The sequence below is a fragment of the Phaethon aethereus genome (genome assembly GCF_964289735.1).
Source record: "Phaethon aethereus genome assembly, chromosome: 2".
NCBI lineage: Eukaryota > Metazoa > Chordata > Aves > Phaethontiformes > Phaethontidae > Phaethon > Phaethon aethereus.
Genome location: NC_138582.1, coordinates 42,220,681 through 42,247,595, shown reverse-complemented (window position 1 = coordinate 42,247,595; position 26,915 = coordinate 42,220,681). Strand labels below are relative to the sequence as shown.

Sequence of the window (26,915 nt, the reverse complement as noted above, 5' to 3'; positions counted from 1 at the left end):
CTCCATTTTTAGCTTCCCCTATTTTAACTTTGTTAATAACAGAAATAAATTGTAGCAATTTGCTATTCCTGTCCCCCTCTGTCTCCCTCTTATGCACCAAAGGTAAGGGGGAGAGTCAGAGCTTCATTAGCTCTTGATTTGTTCTTCCTCCTTCTCCAATCCATACTCTGGGCATGAAGGAGAGGAATAAAGATGTCAAATTGTTCCTCTCTTTCTTACACATAAATCAGGTTCAGGTAACTCACATGCCGGAGTAAGTGTGGACTTTACTGGCCTATGGAAATGTGTACTGTAAAGCACAATCTGATCTTTGGTACGTTGTTCCATCTGCTGGCAAGAAATATCCTCTCAGTGTCAAGACCATTACTAAATATTTAACACAAGCGGTGGCCAAAGTAACTTTGGCCAAAAGGCAAAGCAGCACTGTTTACATGCAGTAGTAGTACTTGGTGAGAAAGATTTCTGGAGAAAGTTGCACAAATGTCTCCTTCCAATTTCTGGCCAAAAGGCAAGAACAGCCTTCATGCTCTTGTTTTCATGGAACAGACAGAGGATGTTGTACCGATATGTACAGCCGTCTGCTTTTCCTTTGTTTAAAAAGACGTGTTACAGTATGTACCTTTGACAACTATTTATTGTTTTGTCCTGATTTCCTGACTGTTTGCAAACACAGGTGTTTCAGTGAAAATGATAACACTGGCATAACTCCTGTCAACATTCCAGTTCCTTCAGTCAAGGAAGGTGGAAAACACATCTTTGCTGAATTTCATAAAATAAAAAAACCCAATTAACTCAGCCTCCAAGCCACATGAACAATGCTTTTCGACAGTGTGAATTATTTCAAGAAGCTGTTCCAGAGGTTACATAAGCTTAGTCTAAACAAGTCTAACCCATTTCACCATGAACCTACATATCCTAACCACATGCAAAGGCCCCAGCTGTCTAGTATGAAATAATAGATTTTTGCACTAAGAGACACAGGATATTACCCAACTAATACAGAATATTGACTAATTTCTATAAAAGCAGTTATGGTATCAAAGGTGAAGAGACTAAGGAAGTAACTGAAGAGTGTTTTTCCAAACTTTGGAAAATAACACTCTTTTTTAAAGTCATCCTTTACAAAGATCATTACACTGATAATCTGAAGCAGTTCTACAACTATTTGGTCCAATGTAATACAATAAAGACTTACAGTCTTCAGACCTAAAAAAAGACTGCTGTTCCAGTCAGTAAATAGTCTTAGATAGTCATCTCAGATAGATCTCTTCAAACTCATAGTTGGAGTAGAACTGCTTAGGTTTTATAATAGCGTAATGGAGTGTAATCTGGGCCTAGTTTGTTGTGTTGTTGATGTACCAACTTAAATCAAGCACTTATGTTTTCATACTACGGCTTATCCCCTTGACTTGTCTTCCTCCCACAAAGAGAGGAGGATTTAAAATCCTTATCAACTGCTTTGTAAATAATTTCTAGTTTCTTAGGAAAACGTCCTACTAGATTTGCTCCACTGGCAGAAGATCCAAACTTACGCACTTGGTGCTCAATATATTTCTAGGCATGCATTTGTATACAAACGACTGCCAGCTTATTTTGTGTTTAGTACAGACCAAAAGCATAAACTACGCTACACTGCTTGTATATAGCCAAAATAGGCACACATCGCTGTTTGTGTTCAGTAACTAACAAACCCAATGAAAATCAAGCCAAAATGTGTTCAGAATATGGTCATTTCCAACAACTGTATAAACAAATGCTAATGTTAAAAGTTAAGAAAATAAGATTTCCGAGTCCCTGAATCAAAATTATTGTTCCCACAAAAAATTAGATGGGGCAATGCCTGGAATGGAAACAGAAAATCTTCCATTCTGGAGTCTCAGGTGTACTACTTCATAAACTTTTATAGTGGTCACAAGCACCTGTTTTATTACTGCTCAAGTATAATATTTGATTTGGACAATTTCAGATGGATTTAATATAGCAGCTCTCTGTGCATATAGCAGAAGGAAATGCAGCTCATATGTCAAACAAACTGCCCTGCACCTTCTTGCAACATGGGGCAGAAGATGATGAACTGGCTCAGCCAATACACCTGCATGCAACTGACCTTGGATACAACAAGCTATGCTGTCATTTTCTGCCAGAAGAATTAATCTGCATAAGGATCTGTTTGAAAAAATAAACATTCACACTGTATTTAAAGTGTATTATGAGTCAATTTTTTTCTGCTACAGAATTTTTGCATCAGTAATTATTTCTTGGAGATCAGAGTCTAGCTGAAAGCTGCTTAGATGCATGTGGATATGCATGTGGATGCATGCACAGGATAATGCTGGCTTGCTCACCTCCAGGTGATGTTCTTCAACTGTGCCAGAATTCTGTTTGTGCAGCTGCTGTGCTGCTGTTAAAGTAGCTGAAGAATGAAATCCTTTCATGACTGATGAAGTTTGTTGCTTTGCATCTCTGGATCAAGTATACTTTTCTCTGGATTGATCTGGAGTAGAGAACTCTGGGGTTTCTGCAGATTATCAACAGACAGTTCCCACATAGACCAAGACTGTTTGCGAAGTGGTCCTTAATAAATAAGGAGACAGGAGACCCTGATAGTCTCTCAAGAACAGTTCTTAACATAGTTCACATCCATATTTCTTGATCACCACATGCTGGATCAGCCTTGAGGAAAAGCACTAGGCAGACCTATTTCGTAATGAACAAGCTACTTCCTGCCTCAAATGAACACTGCAGTATCCTGAAGTATCTATTGCCCACATAGATCACGTTGTATATATTATGCCAGGTAACCAGGATGCAGAGGTGATTCCTCTGCTTTGCCTTCAGTTGATAAGTCTTCCCCATTCAAGTAATCCTCCTGCGTTGCCAGGATCTGCATGAAATCAACCTACAAAGAGGGCCTACATGTAGATGCGGCACTTAGGGACATGGTTTAGTGGTAGACTTGGCAGTGTTAGGTTTACAGCTGGACTTGATAATCTGAAAGGTCTTTTCCAACCTAAATGATTCTACAATTCTATGATCTGCATCAACTCAACCTGCAAAGACCCTATGAGCGACTTTATATATGGGTTTTTTTGATGGACCACTGTAAAACAGTAAATAGCAGAGACCAAAGTCTGACCCGCAACTCTTAAAGAAAGTACCTGAACAACCATAAGAATTAGACTGATGGTGTAAGTCCACAAGCTTTTTACATTTAGCTTTGCAGTAGTTGCTCTAATATTTTCTACATCCTTTTCTGTAAAGCAGTTCTATTCCAGTAGCCTGGCACTCATGAATATAATACTACAGTAACAAATTTCCTAGCACTGAATAACACAGGGAAAAAGGAAACAGAGTTTCAGGCTCGTGAGGGATTATGATAGATAAATAAGGCAAAAATAATTCAAACAACTCTGAAAAAATCTTGAGTTTCTTTAAAACCAATAGTGCACAACAAATGAAATAAAAGATGCAAAGCTGAAGTCACCAAACCTCAGGGTTGGTATCTGTTAAAACTGGTCTTGCAGCTCAGGGCCTAAGGGATACTCCAAGCCACTCCTTGACAAGTGTAAGCAATGTGACAGTGGGAAGTGAAGTAATACGATGAACGGCTGCTGGAGGGCAGGAGAAATAGGCCCCAGCATTTTGGGTTGCCTAGGAGCCCAAACTGACACCCCATCAACAGCTGAATTTTTGCAGACTGCATTATCACTTTGTGTTTCAAAGTTTTGTAATTGATTGAGATATTACAGAACATACCCAAGGATATCACATAATCTTCAATTTTCAGGTATGTAAAGCTATTTCATGAACAAATTGCTCTACACTTACTCCAAAGTTACCTAAGTTGTTATTATTCGCCATGGAAGTATTTCCAGTGGTTAGTTCTCCTCATCTATAGCTAGGTCAAGGTGACATAGGAAGTGTTGAAATGGCAGATCTTGTTAGAACACTAACATTATTAAGACAGAAGTTAATAATTCTGCAAGTTAACTTTATGACCAATTAATCATATAATGTGATGAGTGCTGGAGGCACTCTATTCCAGATGCATATCCTAATTTACCTGCACTAAAGCACACCTCAGCAAGATAGCTTTGTGGTTGAAATATAAAGCAATAAAATGCTGAGCTAAAAGAAACTCTCTTTTGAACTACCAGGAATTCAGGGCATGATATAAAATATTTTGCATTTAGCGGGTGTTATGCAATGCAGTGTCACTCTTACCTCCATGGGAAAGGCCTTAAAATTAACCGTGTGTTCAGAACCGCGCTGGTTTTCTCTCCCCCAGTGAAATCGAACATCGTGTAGCTCAAACTCATGTCCTCGAGGTAATGGCCCCCCTATTAACACTGGGAAAGAAGACAAATTGTAAGGAACTTGGTTTTCGAAGCAGACAAGCCACTGAATATATTCTCCAAATACAATGGGGAGATTGTTGCAAGTTTGTTTATTATCAGCAGTACTAGAGAGGAGAAGAGTAAAGTTGACAGACTTGACATCTTTACTTTTGAAGTACCGTGCAGGTACAGAACACGAGTTCAGGCAGTTATGATCAACAGCGAAATCATATGATCAGGCTGCACTCTGTTTTATGAGGCAGACCAGCTGGTCATAACACAAAATAAAAACATTGTACCTTTATCAGTCAGGAGAGTGAATACCTTTATTACTCTTATCAAGACAGTAGCTGTGTGCTCTAAACAGATGGTGCGGGTTCTGAATTGAACTGGTAACTACCTCCAACTTGTCCGAATGCTTAATCTCCATCACCTATATTTGCTATGAGTCACAGAAACTGATAGAAAAGTTTTGATTGCCGGTATTTTGCTAGGTAATTCAGTCATATACCACCTGTCAGGCTTCTGAGGTACAGAATGCCTCCATAGCCAAATATAATCAAACGTACACACAGGAGCAACAACACACCTCATTTACTTAAAAACAGCTTCTAGGTAGCCATGGCTGTTTTTTACTTCAGTTTTTTAAACATCCGGAATTTCTTAAAAGCATCTGTCCATAATTGCAACACGCATCAAAAAAAATTATATAGTAGCTTGATACTTTTGTATTAATAGAGACTTGAACCCTAAGTAGTAAAAGCAAACAGCTGTACCTTGTGAGGCCAAATCTACTTTGGAATTAATCAATGGAAACATTTTGCCCAGGGATTTCTGAATCTGCTTCAGATCAAATATTACTCCGCAAGCTGTAGGTAACTTTCCACTGAAATCACTGAATATTGGCTTCTAGGCAGGGCTGGATTTTACTTAAGGGCATTCACAGTCTTCCCCAGAATCCAATAATTTCTAGCTTACGTTTCATAGTCTTTGAACAAGTCTTTTACAATCTCTGATAATTGATAAGGATTATTTAATTGCATAACCTACCGCTTTAGGGGATTAAAGTTCCATAATATAAAGTTATTTTGACACACAAACTAAGCAGCCTTAGTTTGGAGCACAAGACATAGTGTAATACTAAAACATAATTTATTATTTGAAATATATTCAACTGTAACAACACAAAAACAAAAGTACCAAACTATAAAAAAAAATTGAAAGAAAACTGATCAGTTATGGTTTTCACAAGCAATTACACTGAAGAAAAAAGTAAACTATTCCAATTAATCCTCCTTTAATAATTCTTGGTAACTAATCTAACAGCCATTAGGGTTTCTAAAATGAAATGTCCTAAATGTAGTTATAGATTCAGATTTTGTTTCTTAAAGTTGCTTTTTCTATATTTTATCTGCACCTACATCCCATAGGGAAAATCTACAAATCTGGTGAACATTGGGGGAAGCAACCAGTTGAAGTATTTAGGGAAATCTGGACAAATAAAAAGAAATACGTTACTTAAATAGTGCTATTTCTTAGGAAAATGGAGCATTTTCTCTGTTTTAAAATATGGCTTCTAGAGAAAGTGTAACTAGAACAAATGTTCTCTATATGATGTAGTTCTGGATCTCCAGGAGCTTCGAAGAGTTTATTTCTGAGGCTTAAGTTATAACACTGATCCCATCATAAAAGTATTTCAGTGCATGAAGCATGTTTATCTTTCCTTTGCCTTTCATCAAATTTTGATCCTTGTCAATGCATGAAACATGTTTAACTTTGCTTTGCCTTTCAGCAATTTTTGATCCTCATTAGAAAACGATTCTGAAACCATCATCCACTGTGCAATCCACTGCTGGCTTAAGAGAAGTCGCTCTGTTAGCAGGATATCCTCTAAAGCATTTTTCAATATACAATTCCATTACACAGTTGGTCATGCTTCTTCCACCTAATGCATAACACATGTACAATGATCAAACTGGAAGCAGCCTGTGAAAATGTTTGCAATTAAATAATGAGAAGGATTTAGGAATTCCAGATGGACCGCGTGTCCTGAATTAAAGGATAAAACCAAACACCATAAATGACAAATTGATTTTTAACATGTAACTTAATCAGTTTACTTTTTTCAATAAAGAAGTTTTTCTTCGACTGTTAACTTTGCAGTAGATGAGGATCTCTTGCTCATTAATTGGACAGAGTTTCAAAAGCATTTAGTGCTCAACAGTTCCCATTAAAATAATCTGGCTAAACGGATTTGTCATCAGAGATCCCCTGTGAGGAAAAGAAGCTGCAGGAGTTTCCGCAATCCCTGAAAATTGGCCAGAATACTAGGTCAAACACAGCTATTAACTCTTTTCCCCTCTTGGTAGGGATAACAAACATTGTCTTCCCCCTCCCAAAAACAGAAAAACTATCCCCAGTTTACAAATGGAGAATGGGAAATGATGTAACATGACACCTAAGGAAAAGCTGAAACTAAAACAAGATTTCCTAAATCATAGTTCCATACGTCAGTCATAATTCTATTTCAGATTTTCTTATATTTCAAGACTCATCAGTCTCACATCACACCACACTCAAGTTTAAAAAAGAAGTCTTTCCCTCTCCTAAGGTTACAATGGTTTAGTGGGCATGGTGGTGTTCAGTTGACAGTTGGACTTGATGATTTTAAAGGTCTTTTCCAACCTTAATGACTCTATGATTCTACACGTTTAGGCGTGTTGGTCTCATCTTATTAATTATTGCTACTAAGTTACAAACTGCCCTTGTGAAAGGTCAGGTTGAAGGAGGTGCATTTTGGCATGCAAGCGATGACATCATTTGCGGTGACTCTCACTTCCTGCACAGGAGAATTCAAGACCCTTCCTGATCCTGCAGAAAGAACCTTATTCCTTGGGAAAAGAGCTCTGCTTCTAATGAAGGCAGTACAACTGACTGGAAGTACAAAATTCCTATTCTATTGCAAATCTGCAAAATTCTGTGGAAAGAAATGTTCTGTGTTGCAATAATACATGGAATGTATCATGGAAGGAAATGATAAAGGAAAGCATCATTACTAAAATAACAATCCCTTCTTTTTTAAAAAATTCAGTGTAAAACTGAACTGACTCCCTCACTCTCAGCACAGCTGTGGCTCCCAGGGCTACTGGGATCTCAGAAGGAAACAAAAGTTGGGATGTCTCATGGTTTGACAATGTTCAGCTGTTTAAATGCCCCCAAAAGGCTGTTAATAGCTAAGATTGGTTAGAATAACTTGGATGCCCTTCCAAACACATGGTAAGAACTACCACAGTGCTGGAAAGCACAATGGACTTTTTTCCTTCCTACTTTTTTGACAGTTGTCTCCTCATACAGAATAGTTTACCCAGATGAAAGGTCTGAATAAGATACTGCAACTTCACTTAAGTTGGAATTGTTTCTTTTATCATTTGCTTCTAATTCTTATTTGATGAATGACACCAAAAAACCTTTTAAGAAATGAGGACTGCTTTGCTACCTGCTCTTCATCAGTATTGTAAGCATGTATAACTGGAGTACCTATCTTAAGCTGCCCAATTCTGTAGTTAGTATTCAGAACCCACTCAAATTAACGCGAAAAGCTCTTTTTCACTTACATGGTCTTCGGACCAAGGACAAATTTTGCCAGCTGTACAAAATAGTTTGGCATCACACTGTCTTTGTGACAGTCCGGACTGCTTCTGAATGCAGATAGCTGTGAATGCCAGGGAATTAGGTGACACCCCACAAGAGGAAATTCTGGGCATGCTCTGAAGCAATCTGACCGACCATCAAGTTTGGGGTTCAAACTTGCAGCTCCCATTGCAAAGCTTGCTCCTTTTTCCTACTGAAGTCAACAGCAACACTCTTACTGGCCCAGTCCGTGCCGAAGGACCACAGCAGCTCGGGGCTGGGAGCAGTTGCTGATGCCGTGCTCCAGGATACGCAGAAAAGTGAGTCTTTAGGCAAGGCAAGACTTTAGTGGGGGAACCAAGGGCCGGGTTTCAGCGTACCTGATTTTGACTTCAGGGCAATCTGAATAGAATGCCCATCGTTGATCACTTCACAGTCACGACACACTACGTAATTCGGCGACAAACGCACTTCCAGGAGCGAGGGGTCATATTTAGCTTCTCTCGAGTTCAGGTTAATAGGCGACTGGTACTCCCCGTTAGCATCAGGAAAAATCAGCCCCCACTCCACTCCTGAGGCACAAGGGAAAGCCGTTAAGCGGAGACCCGGCACCCCGGGCCGCACGGCGGCTTCCCGGGCCAGCCAGACCCCCCCCCGCCCTCCCCGACCGCCTCGCTGTTGCCCACCAGCGCGGGAAGCGGGGGGGCTGCTCCGCGGCACCTCGGCCCGCCGGCCCCAGCGACCGCTGCCGGGCGGCTCCGCGGCCGCCACCGCCCCTCGCTGCTCCGCCAGCGGCGGTGACAGACCTGCCGCCCGCTGCGGGCCGGCGCTTCCCCGCTCCCCGCGGCTCGGGGCGGCCGGGGGGGCGATTTACCCTCCGCTCCACCGCTTAAATCCTCCCACCGCCACCTCCTCTCCCGGCGGCGGCGAAAGTTTGTCCCCGCCGGAGCCGCCACCCGCTCCTCACCTTCCTCGTAGCCCCACTCCGGAGCCTCCTCCCGGCGCGGGAAGGGCTCGGCGCCCTCGATCAGGCTCCTGTCAGCCATTGGGCGGGCGCCCTGCAAGCGGCACCGGCTCCCGTCGGCCGGGCGGTGCGTGCGTTGGGGGGCGAGTTGTGAGTGTGTGAGGGGGCGAGCCGGGCTGCCGGCGCTCCGCGGCGTGCCTCGGCCCTCCCTCCGCCCCCGCCGGCGGGTGTTGCCGTGTGGCGGGGCAGGGGCGGGGGGCGCGGCGGGGCGCGGCCGCCGGGCGGGCCCGGGAGCCGGTGGCTGTCCCAGCGGCGCGGCGGGGCGGGGCGGGCGAGGGGTAAGGTGGCAGCCGGCGGAGCGGGGAGAGGGGACCGGGCGGCCGCGGGAGCCGCAGCCCAGGCTGGTGTCCTCCGTGGACCGCTGCTCTCTTCTCTTCCCTGCGTCCTCCTCGCCTTCTCCTGCAGACTGCTCCCCTCGCCTGGGTGGGTGTCCCCGCAGGTCCCGCTGCCCCTCGAGCTGGACACAGGCGGTCTGTGCGCTCGGGGACACGCGGCTGGAGAGAAGCTTCAACAAGGGGAAGGGCAAAGCCCTGCCCCTGGGAAGGAACAACCCAGGCTGGGGACCACCCGGCTGGTGGTAGTGAGTTGATGGTTGGACTTGATGATCTTAAAGGTCTTTTCCAACCTTAATGATTCTGTGATTCTGGGAAAGCAGATCGGCAGAAAAGTACCTGTGGTTCCTGGTGGGCACCATGTTGGACATGAGCCAGCAATGTGCCCTTGCCACAAAGAAGGTGAATGATCCCTCGGGCTGCGTCAAAGCAAAGAAAGCAATGCCAGCAGGTCGAGGGAGGTGAACCTGCCCCTCTGCTCAGCACTGGTGAGGCCACACATGGGGTGCTGGGTCCAGAGCTGAGCTCCCCAGTGCAAGAGAGATGTAGAGCTACTGGAAAGAGTCCAGCACACGGCCATGAGGATGGTTAAGAGACTGGAGCATCTCTCTTACGAGGAAAAGCTGAGAGCACCGGGGCTATTCAGCCTGGAGAAGAGCAGGCTCAGGGGGATCTCATCAATGTGTACAAATACCTTAGGGAAGACGCAAAGAGGATGGATCCAGGCTCTTTTCAGCGGTGCCCAGTGACAGGACCAGAGGCAATGGGCACACACTGAAACATGGGAGGTTCTCTCTGAACATCAAGAAACACTTTTTACTGTAAGAGTGACTCAGCCCTGGCACAGGCTGCCCAGGGAGGTTGTGAAGTCTCCATCCCTGGAGATATTCATCTGAACACAGTCCTGGGGAACTTGCTCTGGGTAGCCCTGCTTAAGCAGGGCATTTGGACAAGGTGACCTCCAGAAGTCCCTTCCTCAACGGGTAATGGTTTTAAACTTGAATAGGGTAGATTTAGACTAGATATTAGGAAGAGCTTTTTCACAATGAGGGAGGTAAACACTGGCACAGGTTGCCCCAAGAGGTGGTAGATGCCCCATTGCTGGAAACATTCCAGGTCAGGTTGGACAGGGCTCTGAGCAACCTGATCTAGTTGAAGATGTCCCTGCTCATTGCAGGGGGGTTGGACTAGATGACTTTTAAAGGTCCCTTCCAACCCAAACTATTCTATGAATCTCATCTGTTCTGTGGTTCTGTGGTTGTCACCATACAGTACCACGCCCCTCCTATGAAGGGATGGAGGCCCTAAGTGAGGATAAGGGAGTGACTGAATAAGCAAGGGAGCCTAGCTCTTTCCCGCTGTTCTGAAGGAGGGTTGATGCCTCTGTATTCTTTACAGCCATCCCTTCATTTAGGCCACATCCATGAGTGTGGCTTCAACCCTTCCCGCAGAATATACAGAATGTAGAGTTTGAGGCAGGTCTCTCCCCAACACGAGGACACCTCAGTTCAAGGATATGAAAGGATCCTTCCTACTCCTTTGCCAGCAGGCATGTATGGACCTAGAGAACATTCATTCTGTCAAGGGGAAAAAGGACAGAAGGGACCTCTGTAATAGGGGTCTCCCCTAGGCAGTGGCCCAAACACTTGCATCAGTGACAGCAAGGGGAATGGGAACCCAGCACTGACAGTCTGCAATCCCTGACAGCAATCAGGAAAGGTAACAGGGGCAGTCAGAGTTGCCATAATGGTGAGTGGAAGTGCCCTTTGCTCACCATCCTTGGCCACTTAAAGACAGTGACCAGATGTCCCTGCATTCTGGTATCCCAAGAGAGTAACATCCTGATCCTGTGCTGTTGATCTACAAGGTTTGATCTATATGTAGACATTGTGCTTCCGTGTTCCCCACCTCAGCAGTAGTATCTGTGATTCCTGCACAGGCTGACATGGGAGCAGAAATTACCATCAGTGTGCAAGTGAGATGGAAGGAGAAGAAGGACTGAGTTGGAACTTCGTTAATGAAACAAGAGAGTTTCATGAGCTGCATGCAAGGTGAGAAGAAAATAAGACAAAAGAACTAGAGTGTACTGGGTTGGGTTTTTTCCAAGATCAGAGCAGAAACACGTTTCCTTTTGCAGGATCATTACTTGCTGTCTTCACTATTGATGGCTGGAAGGAATGTATACCACCCAAACAAACTGCAACTGTGGTGCAGCTTATTGAGGCAAAAAAGCAAATAGACATTTTTCCTCAGACGGTGAGCACCTGACATCAGTATAAACAGAAAACTTGGGGTTTTTAACATGAATTTTAGTGACATGAGATAGCATGTTGTATATGCATACCTGTCTACCATACCAAACTGGCTTTATTGGTTGTTACATTTTATCCCCTAATCACTTCTTAAATACACACTAGTTGTTTCTATTAATGTCAGTCCCTTTCAATCATTGCTGAACCACATGGGAAAAAAACAAACATTCCTCTACATCATCACTGATTCCAGTCCATCTGACTGGAAATTCATTTTCCTCTTCAAACAGTCTCACATTTTGAAAAAACAGTCCTAGGAGTCTGGGTTCATTCCCTTGCTCCTTGAAGCACAGTACTTCATTCATGCCCTCTATTAAGTCCTTTCCTGCAGTAGCTTTCCTGTGGGACGTCTGTTCTAGAATTTCACACTTATGAGGGGCAACATTATCAGACCTGTGAGTTCCTGTTTTGCCATAAATACTTTTCATGGCTTTCCATAGTTTTGATGGCTTCTATTCATAACTGAACTTAGGAACTAAGCTACTTGTATTTGTTGACCTTCTTTTTAACCTTTCCATTCTTTCCATATCTCTCTGCAAAATTAGGCATAGCTGGTAAAGCCTTACTGAATAGTCAGCATTTCTTTATTCCCGTATGTCTGCTGAGTTGTTTTCTGTGCAAATATCCTATTTCTTCCATAGTATCCATCAGGCATAGCATGATCTAATAAATAGATTAGATTGCACTGAAGATTTCTATGACTTCTTTAATCGTGAGGTGTGTAAGTAACAAAGGAGTTCAAGGGTATGTCTCCACAATGAAATGGAGCATGGGACAGAGCCCTCAAATTTAGCTCTAACCACAAATGTAGATACTGACCTGACCAATCTCTGCACAAACCAACTCATTCATTTATGGACACAGCTTCAAGAAAAAGGATTGAGACAATCAGATGGAGATAGTGGTATGATCTAAGCCTAGTTCAAGATCAGTGGGATTTGGTCTCCTTTAATGATGCAGGCACTCTTGAAGGTGTTGTGCTCTTGTCATTCCATTTTTGTTCCTATGTATAGTATACTGATGGTGACCTATGCACTGCCCTTTTGATGTACTGCGCAGTCATATAGAAACACTCACTGTTGTAGCGTTATGTTACGTGATATAGCTGTCCCAAGGCATCCACTTCCACTTTACAATTATTTCCTCTTTAATTAAGTGCGCTTTTTGTGTGAATCACATGGTTTATGCCAGCCGTCAGTGTTCCATCTCTTTCTTACACTGACCTTATGTCCATCTTTATTATTACCAGATATCTAGTTTGTGTAGAAGCTCCCAATAGTTGACTTTACTATGAAAAGATGTTACATATTTAACTATAATGCACATAAATACACTCTTTATTCTGTAAAAATGCATTGCTTGTGGTGTTTGCTACCTTGGCTCAGCGTACTGAAAAATCTGTAGGGAGGCATAGTTATGGCCCTCAAGCTAGTATCAAATTGATGGGCGAAAAATAGGAAAAGCCCAGCCAACGTGACCTACGGAAGTGACATGGCACCTTACAGAAGTAAAAGCAGCAGCAGGGCATCTCTCTCCTGAATCCCCATTCAGGCTTTGATTCTGTGGAACATGCTGACTTCTTGTTTAACTGGGATTAATGATCACATCCTTTGATGATACCAGGGAAAAAAAAAGCTCAGGCACAGATCCAGAGCTTAACAATTCCTCTCTGAACGCAGAAGACAGTTGTTCAGAATCAGCGGAGTCTCTGACATCCCCTTTTGTCAAATGAGAAACAGCATTTTGAAACATGGTTGGTGTAATACTTAATCCTGAGGAGACTGTGAACAACTGTTCTTGTATTTCCTACATCTAGATATACTGTTACACAGTTACTATTTTTTTCAAAAGACAATACACCTTCCCTAAACACCTTAAAATGTATTTACTGGGAAAACCAAGCCTGAACCAAAATTCTGCATCCAAACACTGTGTAAATTGTCGTTAATGACTGGTAACACTTTTTTAAGAGGTTATATTTCAACAGCTGTACTTTATATTTCAACTTTCTGTACTGACTCTCCGAAAGGGAGAGTCCAATGCACAGAACTGTACAGATTACGAAGAAGAGAAGCAGAATTACATACAGGTTATTTTAAACTATACATTCCTACCTGCAGGATTCTTTGCAGGCCACAGAACTGACAGTTATTTCTCTGATTTAAGGGATGAGAAAATCAGACTGAGAAATTATCATATTTCCTTTATTATTCACTTTTTTATTACCTTACTGCCAGCATGGAGTAGTTGAGGGCATATTAAGTCTTCTTAATATTATGATAAGGAGAGGAATGTTCTGTGGCATATTTGAGTATTCCATTTGGAGCAATTTAGAGTCCATTTCTGCTTCTCTAAGCCAGATCTCAGTTCTTGCCAAGGTGTCCTGAACGAAAAGGCAATGTCCATACGGCAACATAGGCAACTGAAGGGATCAGGACATCTAGCTTTCGCAGTGAATAGGGCTTCCTATTTTGCTTCCTGTGTTGGACTATGAGGTTGGCCAGCAATCATGTCTCACGTGGTCTTGTTTCTGTCTTTATTTCTTGCCAGGTTACTCTCTCAAATAAGTTTGATTCTTTTCCAAATTTAGAAGCATAAGCAGGCAGTTTCTGCATTTGACCTTAAAGCACAAGCTTATACATAACCACACTGAAATTCTGCACATTGTAAAAGGAACTAGTCCATTACAAGGAATAATATTCCAGTATTCCTGGAACAATATTATTTGCTTCTTCTTTTTTTCCTGCAGCTCAAGTACTGTGTTACAAAAAAGGAAAAGGATGGTCGGGTAGTATAAATAGTCCAAGATAAAAAGGTAAAGAGAGACCATTTTCAATAAAGGGACCATTTATAGCAAAGAGAAACTATGTACAGAGAAAGACTCTGTACGTTTGCAAGTCAGGTTTACATTGGCAAATGCCATCCTGCAAACATTGCAAAATATGTTAGCTGGATCCTGATTTCCCCTTACATCCACACCAAAGGGTGGTTTCAGTGGCCTCATATGTTTTACAGTCTGTAAGGGTAAATTTGTGCTTCTTGGCTTTACCAGCTAATAGGATAGCAGGCTGGTCCTGTGCACACTTCACACATTTGACTTAACAACATACATGTTTTCTGGGGGAATTAAAAGATCAACACCTGGAAGTGTGTACACAAGTTTTTCTGCAGGACAGGTACAAATTCTTACATGCAAAATTGCATTTGTAAGAGTGCACAAGAGATGAAGGGAAAATGGGAACAGGCTAATATTTCTAAATCAATGGGCATAATTGGCATCTATTCTCCCCAGGTTCAAATGTGTAAAATTGGACTATTATGGCTGCCCGTGAGAATTCACACATACATCTAGAGGACACTAAAACTATGACAGGATAGTTTAAAGTTCTTCAAAGAAAACCTGAGGAACACGAAGCGATTTCTAAGGACTAAAAATACCACAGTCAAAAAGGAAATGTAGAAATAATAAAAAATATGGTGTAATTAAGGCCATACTAAAAAAATTAGAGAATAATCTAGTATAGTCTCCTGGAGCTTTTCTTTTTCCTAACAGGATCTTGCCCTGCAAAAAATCTGTAAATAATTATAAAAAGTGGCAAAGACAATAGGAATTGCTGATGAAGTAAAATAACTTCAAAAGTAAAGTGAAATCTGCAGACAACAGAAGAGTAGAGGGGAAGTGAGGGGGGTTTTTTTCCCCTGTTATGCTAAAAGGAAATGACAGATAAAGAATGAAATAGGATCTCTCTGAAACACAGAATGCAAATGATAATCAAGGGCCCTGACATGGCAAAACTCCTATGTAAATAGTTCTTTATTTCTTTAGGAAGGAAGCAGAACTAAAGATACACCCGGACCCAAATTCAAGGAAGAAGATGGGATGCTCAGAGGAAAAATCTACAATAAAGAGATGATAAATATGTATTTACCTAACTGTAATAATTTCAGGTCTTTAACATTCAATGAGATTCCCAAAGGATTATGAGTTTCATCTAATACCTATTGAAATGAAGTGCTTTTTGTCAGTGAAACTGATAGAAGTTAAATTCACTTCCTGCAAATTAAATGTTTTTAAAAGCAGCACTGAATCAGGGGAAGACGTAATAGCCTCTACCGTTTAAAATAAAAGGAGAGAATTAGCTAAATAATGAGCCTGAACAGTTTTTCACTAGAAGAGCACAAGCAGGTGTTGGCTTAGAGGTGTTGGCTTTTCATATGGGAAGCTCGTGAGAAAGGGGAAGCACTGATCAAGATCAAGTGACAAGGGTATAATAACACATTTGATTCTCTACAATGATGGCAAAAGAAGAGTCAGTTCTTCATTCATTCTGACAAGTTTTGTTTACCAATGTGTAAACATCTATAGATGACAAAGTCCTCACGTGCCCAGTTCCAGTAAAGCTATGAAATCATACATTCAGAGTGTGATCTGGCTTCCTATATCACAAGTTACTACATTTCACACAGTTACTCATGTATTAAGTTAATTATTTGGCTATCAATAAATAACAGTTTGTGTTTTGCTACATCATATTTTCCATAAATGCATAACCTGGAGACATCAAGAAATTAAGAATTCATTACTTTGACAGTCTGTTCCAGCGGTTAATCCCCTTCGATGTTAACTAACGTGTACCCAATTCTAATTTGAATTTATCTGGCTTTAACTTCCAGCCACTGGTTCATGTTATTCTTGTTTGCCTTGACTGAAGAGCTTTTATTGCTTTGTGTTTTCTCTCTAATGTACTCACCCACTATAGTCTGGTCATCTCTGTGTGATCTAAACAAGAGTTGCTCATTAACAATTACTAGAGTGGTTAGGACCTGGATATCTTGTTTTTTAGCTTTTTTCTGCACATTTTCCCATTTTCCACATTAAAAATACTGACATAATAATTCTCGTGTGTAGTTCTTGTTGTCACCTCTGTGTTCTCATCAGTTTCTTTTTTATGTGAAAAAACTGACGATTCACATTAGTCTTTTTTATTTTTCCCCCTGCTTTCGAATCAGACATTGGAGCTTTTGTTCTGCTGCTGTTTCATATAAACATTAAATCCTCTTTCTGAGTCAGAGTATCCAGGAGCCAGTCTACAGAACGTGGACACAGCCTGCATTATCATTTTGCATTTAGTTGACCTAAAATGCCATTCATTTGAATGAGTGTGTTCATTTTTAATGAGAATCTTGTACACTAGTAAATGATGTGCCTCATAAAAATGTGTAATCTCATTATATATGTTTGTTTGACAAGACATACTTTCTGTAGAACTATTGTCACTAGCTTTAATTATATTAATTTCCATCAAGTTTTTATGACTGTAATCCCATATCAATATTTTTCATATTTTTCCTGGAACTGTTGTCAAGATAACCAGACAGTAATTACCTAGATTATCTCCTTTCTCTCTTTTTTCTTTAATATTTACATAATGTTAAAATTCTTTAAGTCTTGTAGCATTTTCCTAGATTTGTCAAAAATTGACAGAAAAGACTGAAGATGTATTCAGCCAATTCTTGTAGAACTCTAGGGTATGAGTACATAGTTTTAGATCAGATTTTAAAATTCTAAGTTTTATGATATTGTATAATACCACTAATAAACTGCAAAATTCTTTACCCACACATGATGTAAGCAGATCAAACTCCTCGTCTCCAAACTTGGAACACCTAAAATATTTATGAATATTTTATTTCCTTATCATCAGTAACAAATGCATAGTCTCAGCTTGAAATTGACTTTGGGTTTCTTTTCTTACTAATGTAGTTAGAAAATGGTTACTTATTTGTGTGAACTCTATGTATGTATTTTTCCCTCAAGTGTTCACAGTCCACAATTTCTACTTTATATCAATAATTGTTTAGTCCTTTTCCCACTTATCATGGTTTTTATGTCTAATTATTTTTTCTATTCACCACCAAGTCAGCGCCAGGTTCTAAGTACAGCTGCTTTTTTTTTGTTGTTGTTGCAGAGTTGTGGCACTTTGTCACATTTCATAGCAATTAAAGAGCTCCATATTTTCGCTCAATTTTGCCTACCTTTTTCCTCTCAAGTCATATCATTTGTAATCTTACTGATAGAAAACAAACCATATGATTTTAAAGTATATACAGCAGGCAGCAAAAGATATGGAAAGCAGTTTGCAGTTTCAAAGTCCAGTGGTCAAGTGCAGATAATAATTATGAAGGAGCAAGTATTTAAAGGGAGTCCAGGCAGCAAATTATAGAGGACAGTATGAGATAACACTGTAATGCTGCTAGAAAGACTCTTAGCTCACATCCTCAGTTTTGCAATTCAAAATGGTTCAACTGGAACCTAGGAACAGGAGATGTTTCAATTCAGATTTAGATTTGATTGTTCATTAATCATGTTTCAATGTAGATAACTGGGAAGAAGCAACTGATTTTGTTTCACCAACACTGAACACCGATTTCTTAAATCAGTATTCTTCCAAGGTGATAATATAATCAAAAATAATGTAGTAATACCTGCCTTAGATTAGATGTGTTGTAAAAAGAATCACTAAAGGCATTCATCTTTGTATCCCCAACCTCAAAAAACTGAGATCTTACATGCACACAGATATGTTCATATTCAGAAGTGCAAAGGGAATGCTAACTTTCCAAGCCACTGAACAACTTCAAACAGCTGCCATTAAAAATAAAAATCCTTTCACACACTGAATATGAAATCTTTGCCCAAAAAGCCCCAGATTTCTAGGCAGCAAGTTATCCAGTGGTTCTAATATTTTACTGATGTCCTGCAATACATCTGTATACAGCTGTTTTATATAAAAAGGGGGAAAAAGGCATCAGAGAAGGATTCTTCACTAAAAAGAAGAGTTTAATATAAGCCTTTTTTCTTTCTTTCCTCTAAGATTTTGTTTCACAGTCTCCACCCTCCTGTTTAAGAATCTGAAAACAGGCATTTTCTGTTTTACACTGAGACACGGGACTCTTAAATATCTCTTCAGCTGCTTCCTAATGTTTGTTCCACAGGAAGGGAGTTAGTTCGTAGCACAGTGTGCTTTGTTGTATCTGCATCAGCAAAGCAGATAAGCTCAGCCTCTCTTCATCTGGAAAAGGGGCAGAGAAAGAGTACCAGGACGCAGTGCAGTATTTAAGGATTATTGTGAAGTTTTCAGGGAACAAGACGACTGTCAGGTAAGCAGAAAAGGTCCTCTGCTGTTTATGTTCCTGTGCCGCTTCCCAAACTGCTCAACTATGCGTAAGCACTTTCTCTGAAATAGCTTGGTTTTGCCTCCCAGGTGTGGGTATTTCTCATAGCAAACTGAAATTCTCCTAAATTCTAGTATTATTATTCCTGCTTAGTACTTAAAATCTCATTTTGGCACTGAAAAGCTCTGTCTTGGGTGCGTTAACATACATTCGAGCTCTGGGAATTCCCTTTGCGCAGAAGATAGCCCATCTCCAGCAATTCTACCTGACACACCTGGACTGGCGCTGTATTGAAGAGGCCAGCAGGGCTTTTTGCTGAAAATCTGATGCTCCATGAGATATGGCTACCTATATACCATGGTTAAATAACAGCTCGTTCCAGAGAGACCTTATCATATGAAAGGGCAGGCTCCTTGTGAGTCCCTGAGTGTTTTTGGCTTTGTCAGATCCCTCCTTGGAATTCAGGGAGGCAGAAGATACTTTTTAGGTTGAAAAGTATAGTTTCTTTGGACTTTTGCTGGACTGTCTACATTAGAAATAAGTAAAAGGTCTGCAGCAGTAAGACTGATGGCACTAAATCAAAGCATCTACAAAGCTTCTAAAAGTACGATTCTTCTGTGAGCTTCCCATGAGCACTTCTTCCCCTACCCTCACACTTTTAGCATCTCTGTTCGGGGCTGAGCTTTTGGCACAGTCATTGACACACAGCTTTGTCAAGTTGCAAATTACGGACTAAAAGTGTGGAAATACAAAATTAAAAGCTTGTTTATCACAGAGCTTCTTTGCTAGCGTAGGGCATTGAAGGAAGTTGTTCTGTGACAGGAGGACTAGTGCTTTTTCAGTGTCACGGGGTAAGTGGAATCCATGCCAGGCAATGCAGTGCATCAAGCCCAGGAAGCTGCAGGAGTTTACAAGAAACACTTCTCCTTTCATAGTTAAAATCCCTGAGACTCTACAAAAGCGGCATGGTGTTTAAAATGAGGTACTGCAAGAGTGGCAAATAAAAGTGGGCATGCTCTGCTAATGAGGGCAAATTGTGCCAGCTCTTTGCAAAGAATACCGTCACACTTTGGGACATGGTTTAGTGGGCATGGTGGTGTTGGGTTGATGGTTGGACTTGATGATCTTAAAGGTCTTTTCCAACCTTAATGATTCTGTGTGTGTGTGTTTCCACCCACATCAAACCAGCTCTGCTTGATAGATGTGGAAAGAGAGGGAAGAGAGGCTATGGCACTGTTTATTCCTTTCTACTCACCTTGGTCTGGCATCTTCTAGGGATTATATTGGGTCTGATCTTGCCCTCATTGAAAAATTACAATGTTTTGTGTGAGAGCTGGATTGCCTAGGGGGAAAATGGCAGTATTCAGATTCTCACCACACACACAAACACAACATACTCTCAGATTACATTGCTGTTCACTTTAACAGCAATAATATGATTGTCAACAATAAGATTGTGGCCTTCATTAGGTTCAGGAGTTAAGAAACTTTTTGTCATGAATGATAACATTTTACAACTACTGTTTCAGGGTATTTATATGCAGATTCAGACAGTGGCTCTACTAGCATTCAATTAAAACAGACTTTTTTTCTAGTATTAGGCCTTTTCTTATAAGTACTTTCTCTGGTAATTTAATAAATCATTCCTTATATCCTGGTGTTTAAATTATATTCCCATACAAACTGCAACCATGAGAGTTGATGGGAGTGCAACGGTGCATGCTGTAACTTCCAAAGAGCTGGCGTCTCACACCCTCATTAGCAGAAATGCATCTAGAAGTTGTAAGTACCTTTCTAAAGATACCTACAACACATCTCCCTGCAACTTACTTCTTGCTTTTCTCCAAAAGCAGCTGAGAGGCACTCTGCACCTGCTTTCTCCTTGTGCTGACATCTGTTTCTACATGAGAAAGGAGGCAATGAATGTTAAGCTGAAGGGACTTACTTTATTCATGATTGCAAAGATTCTTGGCTTGAAAAATCAGTTCAATTCCAATGCCTTTCACCTTCCATGCTAAGCAGGGAGACAAAGAGAGCATTCACAGATACGACACATGTGACATGGGGCAGTCTAATGGCATTAGAACAGTTCAGTGAAGCATTAATGAATTTACAGTGATGACAGCACAACAGTGCTAGGATCTAATCTGTTCTGTGGTAAGTGGTTTTCTTAAGTAACCTCAAACACAAATAACTAGTCAGGACTGTTTTCTGACAAAACATAATCAGAACCAGTAGCCACTCGCTTGCTTGCTGTGCTGCCGGTGGTTCTCCAGTCTGTGTCATATCTCAGACTGTTCTTACCAAGCCCAGATGAGACTTCAGCTATTCTAAGCATCTGATACTTCAAATACATTTTTACCAATAATCTCCTGTGCTTCATGCCACTAGCATCATCAGCTGCTTGGAACTGAGATCAGGAAAAAAGACTTGCACGGAAAAATAGGTGGTATGATCTTGTCCATAACACCGTACCTTTAATCCAACTTTATATTCACATCCTTTTCTTCACCATCATACCTCCTTGCTGCCACATATCTGTGCCTACTCATGTATTTGGGTAAGGTGGACATATAATATGTTAAATCAGATATCAGCAAGGTTCTTGAGATGAGGAAAGATGTAAGCGCTGGCTGTTTACACAAGATCTTATCCTGCCTCACTGACATCAAAAAGGTTATTGCTATTGACTTAAGTGGGCATAGTGATGGAAACAGCAACCTCTGTTAGACTGCCAATTTCCAGAATCCTAGACAGGAAGGTGTTGGGCTTGAGGAGATAAATATGTGTGGGAGCTTCTCTTCACATTCTGCCAAGAATGGTGGTCACGCATTAGTATCCACAAAATTATTCATGGGATTAGTAATTTCATTGTAGACATTCCCTTGTAAGGAGAACTATGTGTTCTGTACTTGAAGCGAAGCGAAGCAAAGTAACAGTACTTCCAGTATTTCTTAAATGTCTGTGTTCTTAAATATATGCCATGAAATTTCTCTGAAGAAATAGGTGTTCTTCCAAATGCGATAAAGATACATATTCTAAATCACATTGTCCCTTCCCAGGAAAATGGGAAATGAAACTATACTGGAAACAGGCAAGGAGAACAATGAGGAGAAGTGCCCATCCCTGTAAGTTTTCAGGGATCTATCAAATCTCACTGAAGATGGATTGTGGTTACTTAGATGAAGGCAGGCTGGAGTGCGAAAATATGACATTACGAAGCAGAGATACACCGCAGTCTGCGGTGTTGCTACAGCACGGGTAAATGCAATGAAGCTTGCCTTACTTTAGTTTACTCCAGCGCTACCACCAGTGAAACCAAGCAGTGCAGGGTGCAGTGCAGACCAGCTGATTGCATAAATACCCACAGGTCTGCTACAACCCAGCAAAAGCCTTTGTGATCAGTACCCAAGTCAGCAAGATGAAAGGTAACTTTCATAGCAGCTAGAGTTTATTAGTACACCAGTAAGGTCTGTGACTGTGCTCCAGATGCACTGTAGCAGTTTTCTTGCTCAAAGAAAATGTGGCTCTAAAGACATTGCCATGAGAGAGGAACTACAGAAGCAAGGCAGAACAGAAGTGCATCTAGAGAGTTTTATTTACTCCACAGACTGCTTGTCAGTGGGACTTCTCATGACAGCAGGGATTGCCGGGACAAGACAAATCTGTCCTTTTTCTATCAGAAATGCTTTGAGAATCAGATTTACAAAAAGAAGATAATATAGGATTGATCGCCTTCATTAGCCTCATTTCAGTAATATTATTAGCTATAAATCACAGGACAGTTTCATATGGAATTACATTCTTATTAATATCACAACATCCTTATCCCCCCACCAATTATCATGTTCATTCATCATATGCTGGAAATCCCAATAAAATTATCTAACTGGAGACTAATAGCATGTCTGTATCTTTCTGTCTTCCATACATTCCATTAGCTTCGTTTTACCTTTCTGTGTTTTGTTGGGTTATTTTGTTGTCAAATTGTATTGCAGAGCACAGAAAGCTTTCCTGGCCCTTACCATGTCTCATACATTAAAAATGCATTAGGGAAGATATCAACTACCTCAATTTGCTTTAAAATGTCTTTCCCTCATAACCACTCAAAATAAGGCTCATGAATGCATTAATCCTAAACAGAGTAAGTGGTGGTTCCTCATTTATTAAAAATGCAGGCCAAAACTTACTATTAAAAGGATGATGTAAAAACAAAAAAAAAAGTAAAGTTTGTTCCATATGCCTGATGTTCAAAATAATTCATTGATGATGATAATAATAACAATATTAAGAAGCTGAAGAAAAAATAAAATGACATTGTCTAATTCAAACCTGGGAAAAAAATGAGTTTTCCTGAACAACCAAAAATTGCTTTCAGAAGCGGTTTTATCTCTGTGGAATTGGTGCAAAAGTCATGCCGTTACATATTCCTTCTGTTCAGTACATAAAAGGCTGAGGGAGATATTTTTTCACACATATTCCCAGCCCTGCTCTATTCCCTTTGTGCTTTGTGGGATCAGCACAAAAGGTCTAGAAAGTAGGCTGGAAAAATCAGCTGCAGGTTCTCCTTGAGAGAAAGCTGCCGCAGTGCCAGCACAACCAGCTGTTCCCCACCAGCAGCTCGCTCCTCCTCTCCAGCACACTGGACGGACCAAGGTCGCGATGCTCACTATCTCCTTACCTGGGGACGGCACAGCCCGGCCTCTAAGGACTGCAGCTCGTGAGAAGCGGCAAAGCATCCCCTGTCTACCCCAGAATCGGGTACCAAAAGGTCCTTGCTGTCTCTCTGTATGTCAGGGTCCTGCATGCACTTACACCCCACAGGTTCATACATGATGTTTTTCTAATAGAACTTATTAACAGCAGAGAAACACGATTGCATCCATGCCCATAACATGGGGCTTCCTACAGAGACAGCACTTCTTGTTTTATTATGTAAGGAATGATTTCACAGCATGGCGGAGTTTGGAAGGCACAACTAGAAATCATCTAGTCCAAACCCACTGCTCGAAGCAGAGGCAGCCAAACCAGATTGGTCAAGGCCATGTGGGTTTTGAATATCTCCAGTGGTGGAAACTCCACCACATCTCTGGGCAACCTGTGCCAGTGTTTAACCACCCTTGGAGTAAAAAAACTTTTTTTTTTCTATGTTTAAGGGGAATTTCCTGTATTTCACTTGCCCCATTGCCTGCTGTCCTGTCACTGGGCACCATTGAAAAGAGCCTTGCTCATCTTTACTCACCTCCATCAGGTATTTATTCACATCGATGAGATCCCCCCGAGTCTGCTCTTCTCCAGGCTGAACAGTCCCAGCTCTCAGCTTTTCCTCATCAGAGAGATGCTCCAGTCCCTTAACCACCTTCATGTCCCTGTGCTGGACTCTTTCCAGTAGCTCTACATCTCTCTTCCACTGGGGACCCCAGACCTGGACACAGCACCCCAGGTGTGGCCTCACCAGCACTGAGCAGAGGGGCAGGATCACCTTCCTCAGCATGCTGGCAGCACTCCTAGTGCAGCTCAGGAGGCTGTTGGCTTTCTGTGTTGCATGGGTACATTTCTGTCCCACGTACAGCTTAGTGAACAACCCTCAGGTCCTTTTTATTAAAGCTGTTTTCCAGCTCTTTGACCCCACAGCTTATACTTATACCTGGAGTTATTCCTTTCCAGGGACAGGACTTGGCATTTACCTTTTCTGAATTTCATGAGGTTCCTATCAGCCCATTTCTCCAGCCACAAACATTTGGTGAAGCAGCTACTCCTCCCAGTTTGGTATCATCTGCAAACCTGCTGGGGGTGTACTCTGTCCCACTGTCCAAGTAACTCATGAAGATGTTAAACTGTGTTGGCCCCAGTATTGATTGCCAGTGTATACCTCTGGTCAGTGGCCTCCAGATGGACTTTGTGTTGCTGATCACAGTCCTTTCAGCCCAGCAGTTCAGCCAATTTTCAATCCAACTCACTGTCCTTTTAGTCTGTACTTCCTCAACTTGCCAGTGTGGATGTTATGGCAGACAGTGTCAAAAACCTTGCTAAACTCAAGATAACCAACATCCAACAATCTCCCTTGTTGCCCTTGTTGCCCTTCACATCACTTGCCAGATTCCACTCCAGGCAGGCTTTGACTTTCCTAACCTAACCCCTGCGTGCTTGGGCAGTGCCTCTATATTCCTCCTCTATATTCACTTAACCCTATTACCACCTCTTGAATGTTTCTTTTTTGAGTTTTGTCAGGAGCTTCTTGTTCACCCATGCAGGCCTCCTCCCACCTTTGTTTCAATTCCTGCACGTGGGGATGGACCACTCTTGAGTCTGGAAGAGATGATCGTTGAAAAGGATCTCCTGGACTCCGCTCTTCTTCAGGATGGTCTCACATGGAATTCTTCCAAGCATGTCCCTGAACAGACCAGTGTTTGCTCTCCTGATGTCCAGGGTTGTTAAGCTGCCACCTCAGGATCCTGAGATCCACCACTCCATGGTCATGGTGGCCAGGGCTGCTCCTGACCTTCACATTCCCAACCAGTTCTTCTTTGTTTGTAAAAATCAGGTCCTCCAGAGCACCTCCCCTCTTCATCTCCTCAATCACCTGTATCAGGAAGTTGCCATCAATGCAATCCAGAAACCTCCTCGATTGCTTTTGCCCTGCTGAGTTGCTCCTCCAACAGATATCAGGGTTGTTAATGGCTTCTGTGAGGACCGGGGCTAGTGAACATGAGATTTCTTCCAGTTATCTGAAGGAGGCCTGATCTGCTGCTTCTACCTGATCAGGCAGTATGTAGCCAACACCCACACCAATGTCACCCACATTGGTCTGCCAGCCAGCCCAGACCCATAAGCTCTCAGCTGGCTCATGGCAGAGCTCCATGCATCCCTACTTCTCTCTCAAATACAGGGCAACTGCCCCTCCTCACCATCCCGTCCTGTCCTTCCCAAAGAGCCTGTATCGAGCCATTGCAGCACCCCGGTTGTGTGAATGTGATTTGCCCATTAATCAGAGATTTTAAAAAATGCAGGCTCCATCTACTGAAGAATTGAAAGGTGAGCATTTTCCTTTTTCAGTTATTTTCCGAACAATTGGCGACAAATAGGAAGTCCATTTCTCAGTACCATTGCAAAGTGCATGTGTTATGGTCAAATACGTCCTATGTTACTGTTAGTTTTGTAACAAAGAAATGTTTCTATCAAATGGTTCTTATCACCAACATTAAATAGAAATGGTAAATGGCTTGCTAATATTTTTCTGTGAGCCACTTTTTAAATGGGTCACATTGTTCTTCTCTTTGCTAGCAACCTTAAATAGAAGTTATTATATCAATAGTGGTTTGCACATAATAGAATGTTATCTGAAATTGAGTTTGGTAATGTTTTTCCTTGAAAATTAAGGCTATAGTAGTACAGTTATTGAAAATTATCATGGTTTACTTTTTATTTTTCTATTTAAAAGCAATACTCTTGATAGTAAAAATCGCAGTTGTAGTTCTGACTACAGAAAATGATCTCTTGGTAGAGGCAATAAGGAAAATGAATTAAATGTTTTGACCATACCATTATTGAGGCTTCTTTTCCCTTCATGGGCCAAATTCTCTGCCAGCATATTCAATGTAATTGCACAGACTTCAGCGGGACTGCACCAATTTATGTTACAGAGAATACAGGACTTTTTTTATTGAAGTTAAAATTGAACTAAGTTGTAAAAATAAGGATACAATTTAAGTAAAAGCATTGACAAGATTTTTTTTTCCCCACAAATATTGGATTTGAGCAGCTATTTACAAAAATCAAACTGTGGTCTGTTTCATCTCTTGCAGATGTGCAGCTGCAGCTCTTCAACGCCAAGGAAAATATGAGCTACCCACGGACACGAGCTGCAGCACATGCAGCACACCCAAGGCACATGGGGCCATCCAAGAGTCACTGGCATCTCCAAGGGAGGGGTTTTTTACACTCACTGTGAAACATTCTGAGAAAATGGAAATTCAGTTGTGCACAGTTCTTCAGCCAGGCTCAGATTTGTGCACTACTGCAGTGCTGGTGAGGACTGTACTCAGGCAATGCCACCTGCGGCTGTAGAGAATTCTCTAATTTGGAGAACAGATTTCCCCGCTAT

At 41.5% G+C, this 26,915-nt stretch overlaps 1 protein-coding gene across 1 annotated transcript in view; it reads right to left on the bottom strand.

The window, feature by feature from the left end:
• The window catches only part of CA8 (carbonic anhydrase 8), a gene marked incomplete at its 3' end in the record, with an annotated part of 39,200 nt that extends 29,663 nt beyond the window's left edge, over positions 1–9,537 (bottom strand). Inside the window, exons 1-3 of the mRNA XM_081996679.1 lie at positions 8,935–9,537; positions 8,348–8,539; positions 4,225–4,349 (exon numbers count right to left, since the gene is read on the bottom strand). Of these exons, the coding sequence (XP_081852805.1) occupies positions 4,225–4,349; positions 8,348–8,539; positions 8,935–9,013 (396 nt within the window). The 5' untranslated portion in view covers positions 9,014–9,537. The remainder of the gene's footprint in view (positions 1–4,224; positions 4,350–8,347; positions 8,540–8,934) is intronic.
• Positions 9,538–26,915: the final 17,378 nt, after the last annotated feature.